The 11,126-nt window shown below is 35.2% G+C and overlaps 1 protein-coding gene across 1 annotated transcript; it reads right to left on the bottom strand.

Moving 5' to 3' along the window:
• Positions 1 to 1,531: 1,531 nt before the first annotated feature.
• On the bottom strand, positions 1,532 to 6,284 carry LOC18437487 (oil body-associated protein 2B). Its single transcript, XM_020669237.2, has 5 exons — positions 6,208 to 6,284; positions 5,685 to 6,006; positions 3,443 to 3,525; positions 3,016 to 3,130; positions 1,532 to 2,074 (listed from the first exon to the last, which is right to left on the bottom strand). The coding sequence occupies exons 2-5, from the start codon at positions 5,962 to 5,964 to the stop codon at positions 1,785 to 1,787; spliced, it is 768 nt and encodes a 255-aa protein (XP_020524896.1). The 5' UTR covers positions 5,965 to 6,006; positions 6,208 to 6,284; the 3' UTR covers positions 1,532 to 1,784.
• Positions 6,285 to 11,126: the final 4,842 nt, after the last annotated feature.

The raw sequence follows: 11,126 nt of genomic DNA on the forward strand, positions 1-11,126 counted from the left end.
ACCGTCAAACGTCACACACAATCAATATAAGAAAAACCCTTACTAAAAGACAGTTTCAACATCAATCCCATGACCAAAGTTACATTTTCATCCCTAATTAAAACTCTAAAAAAATGTAAATCAAGCACTTAAAAAACTTTGAAAATAGATGGTTCTTTTTACGACTGTTAACATTTCTTTTTCATATTTCTCCCCTTGTACAGAATGGATTTTTGCGGTGCTAAAATGCAACGCTATTTTCCCCAGTGCACGGGACGTCGAGATTTAAAGGCTATACTTCCCTTATAAAATAAAATTTATAGTTTCTCTCTTTTATCGAATGGAGGGTTAAAATTGTTTCAATCACAGTGTCACGTCTCTACACTATTTTATTTTTAATTTTTTTTCTATTAACTATTTTTTAGATGCCCAATCTCCCATTAAACTCTCACGAGCAAAAAAATATTAATAAAATATTTACAATATTTGACACCAAATTTTGAACACCCAATCCCCTATCCCAATCCCCTATTAAACTCTCACGAGTAAAAAATATTAAAAAAATATTTACAATAAAATAAAATAACCAAAATACACTTAAAAATTTTAAAAGATATTTTAATCATTATATTTTATCAAAAAATTATTTCTAATATTTTTTATAACTACACCCAATAAAAAAATGACACATACCAAATTTCATATTCATACTATTTATATAAAAAAAATTAAAAATAAAATAATTTGAGACATCGGATCTAAAATCGGGTTTTTTCTATCAAAATTATGGTTAAATGGCAAAAAAAGCATAGGGGAAAAGGGAAGTATAAAAACCTTTCCCGAGATTTAAATCCGTGCTAGGTTTGCAGGCCCTTGTGCTTGTACTTCTCCCTCCACCTTCTCTCGTTCTTTACGACCTCTCTCTCCCTCCCCGATCTCTCTTCTCAAAATACCCCAAAAACTGAGAATCCCCGGTGGTCATAAACGGAAGAACAGACGAACAAAAACCAAAATTGTAAAGCTCGAAAAAAAAAAAAAAAAAAAAAAAAAAAATGCAAAATTTTTTAAAAACCTGAAAAAATTTACAAAAATTTGAACCTCACAAAAACTCCCTACCTTATTTATATAAATTTTCAAAAAAAATTTATAGGTACTTTGAAATTAAAACTAACAAATGCGAGTTAAAATATTAAAATTTTAGGTGACTTAGATAAATTTCCCCAATTTTTACAAATACAAAAGGCTGTCCAGGGGCATTTTTTTTATCCCTAACCTGTATTAAAATGCTCCTGTGGAAGCTCACTTTAAGCACTCCCAAACACTCCCATAAGAGCGTCAAAAAGCTCTCCCAGAGAAAGAGGGAAGCCTGGCCGTGGCCGTGGCCGTGGCCGGCTTGGTCCAAGCCCGTCCTGGCTCCTATTCAAGCAGGAAGCCCGGCCACAGCTGGCCTTGGTCCAAGCGTGGCAGGCCAGGCCGGCCGGGATGAGACAACCTTGATAGGAAATCATCAAAACCGGAAACTATATGGATCATCATGCAATGAACACCCGCGAGCATAACCATCCATTATGGGCCACACATATTTCACATATAAGATAAAAAAGAAGGTTCTAGACACACAAATTATCTGAAAGCACGAGTATGGTTCCACAAATAAAAGATCACAAGAAAAAATAAGCCATAAAACTAGACATTCCAGGCGACCTAGTATCAGTCTTCAAGTATCATGCACAAGAACCTTAATTCTCCACCCTGCTTGGTCTGCTATTTACATGGTGAAACACTTTATGACCACAGTTCAAGTCTCAAACTAAAGCCATCCCAGCAGGTTTAGTAGGGGTTGGCTGACCAGGCATTGTGACCATATCGGCTTCGACTATATCGGTAGCAAAGCCCTTGGGATGTTGTTTCCAATAGTCTGCGAGAGGGTGTATCCACTCGGGTTCTTCGATCTCCTTTCGGCTCTCTTTGAGCTCTTCACTTGATAACCCGTACTTTTCATCTCTTTCCTTCACAAGCTCGGGTTTTACTAACCCGGCGTTCATCGCTTGTGGAGACATCATTAAGGCGGGTGCACCCATTGGGAGCCGGTCCCCTATTTCGAGTTTTAGAGAGAAAATGTTATTTGCTTTTAATATTGTTTTCCTTGGTTGTAATTGTTTTCAAATGGTGAGATTACTTGTGAATATGTGAAACCAAGAGAGGCTAAAACAGAAGTACTGATACATTTAAATATACAATGAATCAAAAATCTTAATTTAATACACAGTGAAATCGCAAATCCTAATGAACATTTTTTTTTTCTTTTTTTGAATATTAACCATCCTCCGTTGTATATGCATCATTTCAGAGGTAAATAATGCCTGACGGATGGTTGTCGAATTTTTATTAGAATGCTTAAAACCAGTGTCAGGAAAAACTCCTCAGCCAAGGGCCATGCCGGATAACTCAGCCACAGGGATGAAAAGCACTCAATAAATTGTGAAAAATGACCAAAAATTGAAAAAAAGGAAAATGTATTAAAAGAAAAATAAAACAAAAAAATCCTTGAAAATCTCAAATGAGCTTAGAAAGTATCAGCAAAATGGATTTAGAAAACAGATTTACAGTTGGAGTTTTAACAATTCAAAAATGGGTGACATACGAAAATAGGGATTTATTGCAAAAAAAAAAAAAAAACTCACCAACAATATAAAAAAAACACGATCACACACAAAAAATTGGCAGCTCAATCCGAACAAATTTTATGTTCTTTAGAAAAATTTTTGAATTTTTTAAATATCCCCGAGCTATACACAGCTTCGAAACTCAACCTTCAAGTTGCTTGGCCGAGTCCAGTCGCTCAGACTAGTCCGAGTACACTGTTTAAAACTAAAATGCTAGCCCAACATAGCTTGCAAACCCTAATGTAAATAACTAAATAAAAGCAGCGTTGGTGAAGTAAGCTGATAGCTCCAAAGGAATTCAAACTTGCAAAAGGCCTCACGATCAGAGAAGGCAAACAAACAGGAAAGTAATGAGAAACAGAGCTTTCACCTCTATCCACTTGCCATGTACACCAGAACTTTCCATGAGTCTTTGCCATTTCCCTCAGCTCTGCCTTCTGCAACATCTCAGGGACTCTAGGATTCACCCACAATCCCGTTTTTATCTGCCGGCAAACTTGCATAAATTAAAATCTCAATGAGGAATAAAAACATTAACGTTAAGATACATATCTTGCAATGACTGCAATGAAATATAATAATTGCCTGGTTGTATCTAAGCAATACTAATGTTCTTACTCTGCAGTGTGTGTGTGTTAATAGAGATTTCTAAACTGGAAAAAGAGAGAACACAGCACTTCTATGAAGCTTCATTATTCAACAAGCGTGCTCATTCCTATTCTTTGGTAGTAGTACTACTCACCCAGATAAAGTACAAAAATTTACATATAAAACCATGTCGAATGATGCATACATACCCCATAGGCATGAGAATGCCATAATTTCTTCTCTTCATCCGGCAGACTTTCGAAGATCCGGTCAGATACAATGTACTCCACGCCTGTATAATAATTCAATAAGCACCATTTTAGAAGAATGAGAATGTTGATAATAAAAGCAACCCCTATTGCTCGAGTCATCTGAAGGTCCTACGTCCTTAGTTGATTAAGGTACCCTACCACAATAAGGGTGCCGCTGGCTAATGACCTCTGCCTAAGATTGTTTCAAATGACTTGAGGGCCCTTGACCCTCAGCTAATTAAGGTACCCTGTAATAACTGTGCCACTAGTTATTACCCACTGCCTGGGATTGTTTGAAATGACTAGAATAACTTGGAGAGCACATCTTATTTTTTGCTACAATATGATATTTCTCCAAGATGTCCATGAGTGCAAGGTCAATTAAAAGGGTATACCAACGCCATGGGAAAGTTTCTCCAGGGTAACTTCACTTGCACCAGATCCCCCTTAGATGCAAAACAAGGGACGACTGTACTCGTACTCAGTTTCATGAACTTGAACTTTCCGTATAAGATTCACGGCTCATTGGGCATTCATTTTTGTCAAGTGTTTTTGCTTAGTAGGAATATTTTGTCAAGTGTTTTTGCTTAGTAGGAATACAGAGTGTTTTTCAAAACAAAATCCACCTATGATTATAAATGACTAGAATAACTCTTTCGAAATGCAAGTTCAATAATAATATGAGTAGAGACGAAAAAATAGTTAAGATTGACGGATAAAAAATAACCAAAAAGAGCATACCTTCAATATCTTGAATTTGTAATATAGAAACATAGAAAAATTGAAAAAGATGTTGCATATAGAATTAAAACTCTGGGTGGGTGAAATGCAAAGATGTACAATCGAAGTTACCGGTTGCACATCTTTCCATTTCATGTAACTTCGGTTGCAGTCTTTATTGGTCTTTGAAGATCACATGGAAAGATGTGCAATTGAAGCTACTGAAAATCCATGTGATCTCCAAATACCAATAAAGTTAAATGAAAAGTTCTATAGGATGGTTGAGACGACGTAATGTTGGGTGGTTAAGAATCAACATACCGAGATGAGTGAAGATGATGATGTTGTGATGAATGAGTGGCAAGACGAAGGGATAAAATTTAGAAAGAACATATTTAAAAAAACTTAGGTGTAACTCCAATAGGTGATAGGTGAGAAATCGTAAACTTAGGTGGGTTGGTAATGAACATCACAGACTCAATACAACATCTATTAGGAGATAAATCGACTCAAGTAGAAGGCTCAAGAAGGATAAAGAGTAAATGGTTGAAAGTAGTGTAAGAAGACATCAAGACGAACCTTAATAAAGCAAAATGGCGGACCCAACCCTGAATGGGGAAAAATCTAATGATGATGATAATGATGATCCTGCAATGGTTATAACTAGATAATGCATTAGTGCTTATCAAGCTCAATCCCACTTTCTTAAATGGTAGGGGAACCTCCCCCCCCCCCTCCCCCGCCGATTGCAGGCTTTAGTTCCATTTTTCAAATGGTAGGGGAACCTTTCCCCACTTAAATGGTAAGGGAACCCCCCCTCTCTCTCTCTCTCTCTCTCTCTCTCTCTCTCTCTAAATAGAACTGGTTTTCAATTGCAAAATATAACCTCAAACATCCCAAGAACAAATTTACCCAGAGAATCTCATGCACACTGATAATTATATTAAAGAGCAAATATCATCTCAAGAAAGCACCTGAAAAATAGGGAGATCTTGCTCTTATTGTTTGTGGATTCCTCAAAAAAAAACTTCTCTATTGCCCCAATTTTTCCTACGCCCATTATTTCCAACAATTTCAATATTTGATTGTACCTAACAAACCTTCCCTGCCGCATAATCAAACCATGGAACCGTTTGATTGGGTGACAAGTGATGAAGGTGAAGCTTTAAGGGTCTGTTAGTCTGGACCATGACAAGTGATGAAGGTGAAGCTTTAAGGGTCTGTTAGTCTGGACCATGTGAGTGGTTTCTTCTGAATCAAATACACCCCCAAACCAAGTGAAAATCACAAGGTACCAGACTGCCCATCATCAACAATAACCAAATGCTGCTTCCTTTGTCAACCCCTCCCTTCCACCACCAAATGGCCGAAACCACCCCTTCATCCATTCATCGAAGTTCACCGAAACACTCCTCTCCGAATCAAAACAAATAAAAGAAAAATCATTGAAAACACCCAAGAAAAGAAATAACAAACTAACCAATGAGCCGGGCATCCGAAGAGTCCGAGTCATAGACAGCACACTGCAAGAAGTCTTGGTTTACACGGGCGACATAGTGGTGCGCACGAATCTGCCGCGTAAGGTCATGTGAGTAAAGCCTAAAGCTGCAAACATGCTGTTGGATCTGTTTCACGGGCTTCAACGACTGCAGCATTTGTGCCCCTCTTTCCAACACTTGAGATTCAACCGACAGGGGCTCGCCTGGGATCGGCACATCTCCAGCAGGCATTGTTCTTCGAGGCATGTCGCTCGAAGCCATGTTGTTGCCTTCCTATGCCTAGAACTGCTGTATCTCCTCTTTCTACACACCACAACAGAATTAACTTGCCTACTACTGAGGAAACAAATACCTCATTGTCACTACTGTCAATTCTTCTTACTGAACATAAATTAGGTAACCTAATTACAATATTAATGAGCACCCAAAGAGACCAGATCAACTTAAATATACTAACACAAAGCTTAATTACCTTATTATACTAAGAACACAAAGCTTAATTACCTTAACTGTTGTTATTAAAACCTCTTAAAGGAAAAGATAAAGAGGCTGCCTCCCTTTAATCTAAACACAAGTGGTTTGACATGACCTGAAAATGGTATTATTATATAGCCAAGAGGAGAGGAAGCACCTTGGTGCATGTGTGCATGGTTGCAACACTTGGCTGTTGCATGGAACCAACGTGGCATAGGAAACCGTACCACAACACTCAGGATTTGGACAGGTTTACATCACAAAATGGTGCTCCCTTTAATCCAATTCATTTGTATAATTAAATTAAGTTATGGCGTAAAATTGTTTTGGAAAGAAAAAAGAGTATGGGTTTGGTCGGCTCAGTTATTCAATGATTGGGCAATTCCACCAATTTATTAAAATATATATTAAAAAATAAAAAAAAATGTATAATTCTGCCATTATCATAAAATTACTTTTAAATTTCTGTTATTAGAATTATTTTTTTTTAAAAAAATAAAACCATCTATTTTCGATTTTTCAAAACCCAAAATGAACCTAAACTTGTTTATTCAAAAACCCAATTCCTCTATATGTTGAATTTGAAACCAACAGTAATCTCTATGCGAAAAAAAATCTCTCCCTCTGGTTACATGTGGGTTTCTGCAAAATTCTTTTGCTCTGTCAGAGTTTCAAGTTTCCATCCCCCTCCCCATAACGTCAATGTCCCTCTCTCTTTGTTTCTCTCTCCAAAAATAGCTCTCACAGGCTATGAAGATAACCATGCAACAGTTCCGAGCACCATTTGTCATCAAGAAATGAAGGCATGACAACCAAGTATATTAACAACTCCCTTAACTTTAGGCTTCACTCTCAGTCCATGGGGCTCTTCTTTTATAAAAGTTTCCTCGTCTTCCTTCTCTCTCTCTACGAAACCCAAATCTCTCTCACCCATGGCTTTGGGTGCTCTGATTCTTCATCAAATGAGAGTTACAACAATAGCGAGAGGCCTCAACGCCATTGATGAGAGCAATAACTATAACCCAATTGATGAAACCATGAGTGAGAACCTGGTTCTCAAAGAGCTGGACTCCTGCCAATCGAAGCTATAAATTCGGATTTTCAAAAATCAATAACTTTTTAGATTTGGTTTTTGAAAAACTGAAATATTTAACGATTTTCGTTTTTGAAGAACAAAAAATACGCAGTCCGTCCTTTTTTTTTTTTTTTTTTTAAATCGTTTCGAAATTAAAAAAACAGATATACCTGTAATACTGAAAACTAAAAGGTATTATTATCATTATAACAATGAATATAACGGATATATGTGTAATTTTCTCTTAAAAAATTTATGGTAACACTTATTAGACATATATACTTTAATATCTTATATCTTTGCAACCATTCTAATTCATAATCATATGTATTTTGTTAGGTATTTGAAATTAAGTCAAACAATACAGATAAAATGTTAATTTTTTTATCTCTAATAAATATTTTGATAAATTAACCATATATATATATATAAAATCAATTTTTAAAAAAGTACATATGTACTCATATTTAACCATATTTAAATAGGTTTATTAAGTAGAGGTCCATATTTTTTAGTAAATTTAACGTGGAGGTCCACCCAACATGCCCACTATTTTTTTTTTTTTTGTCAATTTTGTTCCTCCATTCAATGTTCCAAATATCAAACATTTTTTTTATTTTATGCTTTTTAATTTTTTTCAAAGTGTAGGATTGTCCGTCTTGCTTGGGAACAATTAGGGGTATCTCCAATATTTCCAACATTGATTAGCGCTAAAGTTGGGTAATTCCCAAACATTGTACTACCCTATATAGCATGGTCGATCCGATGTTCGAAACATCGGATAGGTCTCTTAGCATATGGTGTGATGTTACGAACATCTGATGTCATAATTAAATGGTGGTCCGATATTGCTAACATTGGACCATCAATAATTTGAACTTCTATAATGACAAAAACCCCGCTGATAGTGGGATATTAGCAATATTGGAACCTCATTATACTGCTCTAGGATTGTATGCTAAGAGACTTGTCTTATGTTTTGAACACCGGGACGACCACAAAACAAAAGTGCTATAGGGTGGTATAACATTTCGGACATTAAACTACCGAACTTTAGGATAGTCCAATATTGGAAATATCAGACATATCAAAACATCATACATATACCCCAACCTGTCTGCCAGACGGACAACCCCACATCTTAGAAAAATAAATAAAAATAAAATAGGAAAAGTTGTTTGATGTTCAGATCATCTGACTAAGGGGAAAAATTAAAAAAAATAAAAATAGTATATAAGGTGGATTTCACTTAATATTTAAAGATGGTAGAGACATAATCTTCCTTGATTTGAAAGTGATTATAAAATAATTTTGCAAAAAATTTATACGTAGATAAAAAATAAAGTTGTACACTATAGGAAAGTTATCATGATCATTCCTAGTCATCATTGGATATGAAATTTGATAGATTAAAATGCCACAATATTGAAGAAATTTTATTTTGGGCCTTTTACCCGGTCAATGACATCCCCAACCATTTGATTTTACAGTAAATGACCTTATTATATGTATATGTCCATATTTCAGGTCATATCGCATTGAGGTTTTAAATTTTTGACTTTTTTTCAACAATTTTATCCTTACTTTGAAAGTATTACCTCCCAACAAACCTAGTTTTCAAAGTTTTAAAATTTTGTTAGTAAGGGTGGTAAGGAACTAACCAATACCTAGGTGGTTTGGAAATACCAATCTAGAGGCAACGTCAATAAGGGCCTGTTTAATAACTGGAAGCAAGTTCATGAACTGTAAGTTGGAAGTTCCTGATGAACTATAAATTAGAAGTTATTTAAGAAGTTCATGGTTTCTGTGTTTGATAGTCTCCCTGAGAAGTTAAGAAGTTGATAGTTCTTTGTTTGATAACTCCTGGGATATATGGTAAACATCTTATATTTATATTTACATTGATAATAATTTAAATATAAATATATAATATTTATAACATACTATAATATATGATATACTATATATATATATATATATATATATATATATATATGAAAAGTATTTCTAACGCCTATAAGTGAAAATGAATAGTTATTTTGTCTACCCTCATCACCGTCCAAATTTCATAGCGCGGTAACTATTGTCTGGTAGTATTTTATTTTTTATTTTATTTTTATAAATCAGAATGACTTGAAATTTGGAGGTTATGTACATCTTACTGAGGCGCATCTAATAAAAATATAAAAAAAATTATCCGCAAAAAATAAATTGATCAAAATATCCCCAAAACTTTTCAGAGGTATTTTGGTCAATGTTTTTCATGTAAAATATGTTTTTTTTATAATTTTCGAATATTTCCCTATTTTTGATAAATATAGGCTCCAAATTTTAAGTCATTCCAATTTATAAAAAAGGAAATAAAAAATGAAACACTACCGGACAATCGTGACCGCATGATGAACTTTGGACGATGATGGGGGTACGTGAAATTACTGTTCATTTTTTCCTATAGGCATTGTGTAGTATTTTCCATAGATATATATATACATATACATATACATATACATATACGTATACGTATACATATACATATACATATACATATACATATATAAACAGAGAAGAGCAGAGTACAGAGAGAAAGCTTATATGAGAGAGAGAAGAAAGTTTATAAGAGAGGGAGAAGAGCATAGCAGAGAGCAAGAAGAAGACTCCGTCTGACCCTATCTTGGGGAGTGCCTTTGTCTTCCTCATATAGATGGCGGATGCCAAAATTATTTAGGCGGATTGGAATGTCTCATTCATGGAGGATGAGCTGTAAAGGAGAAGATGACTTTGGTCGGGACAGGTGGCGACTGGATTTGATGCTGTCAGGGAAAAGTAGATTGGGAATCTACTTTTACTATTTACTTTTGACTTTATACTGTTCATTTTTTTGTCTTTTATGTTGGTGTTGTATCTTTATGTCTTGTCGTGGTGACAGGTGGGCTTCTGATGGAATCTTCACTATTGGATGGATTTGATTGCTGACGTGTTGTCGATAAGAAGGAATCTTGTGCTGTGGCAGCTACTCGGGTCGGGCCATGTTCAGTATAGAGATGGTTTTTGTGACATCCCATGGGCCGACTGTTCTTCTAAGTCTGGTTCTTCTGAGGTTGATTCTTCTTGAGCTGTCTCAGCTTCTTCTGAAAATATCTTCTGTAGCTCTTTTTCGAGTTCTGCTTTTGTTGCCTGTGGGTTCTTTCTTTTCATCATGGATATATATTCAGAGAGATTATTTGGGTTGTCTGATGAAGTTGATATATTATCTAGTGGTATTTGCTTGAGAATAATATTATTAGGCTCAAGTTGGTGACAGACAAAAACGTCCCACCATTTTACAGATATTTGTTTTCCCAAATATGGTATATAATGGTAATTATTAGTTATATTGGGGAAAATTGCATATTGCCATTTAAATATCCATGGTATCTGGTATAGTGCAACAAAATACATATGATAATTTATATTGGGATTGCTCCCATTAAATTTTATGAAAGTGTCTTGAGATGTTTGCAAAGTTGCGGGCATTATTTGGGTTCTGGGTCCCCATATCATAAACCAGTCTTTGAACCAGTTAGGAAATGGGTATGTTACTGGGAGTTTGAACTGTAAGAACCAAGTATGAGAATAGTATTGGTTTTGAACAATGAGAATCTTAGGCCAGGCTTCTATATATTCTGAATATCTAAAATGTTTATTTGGGAATTCTGGGGATATTAATCTTTTTGCCCTTGATGGATCAGAGCCCCAGTCATGAAAATGTAATATCTTTCTTATCTGTAATTTGGAATATGATATTATTCTGGAATTCTTTTGGTAGTAGTGCTCAATAGTGACTGATCCTGTTTCAAGTAGTATCATTTCAAACCATTATCTGGTTTTGATACCA

Source organism: Amborella trichopoda, chromosome 1 (assembly GCF_054954075.1).
Source record: "Amborella trichopoda isolate Santa Cruz 75 chromosome 1, AtrichopodaSantaCruz75HAP2 v2.0, whole genome shotgun sequence".
Taxonomy (NCBI): Eukaryota; Viridiplantae; Streptophyta; class Magnoliopsida; order Amborellales; family Amborellaceae; genus Amborella; species Amborella trichopoda.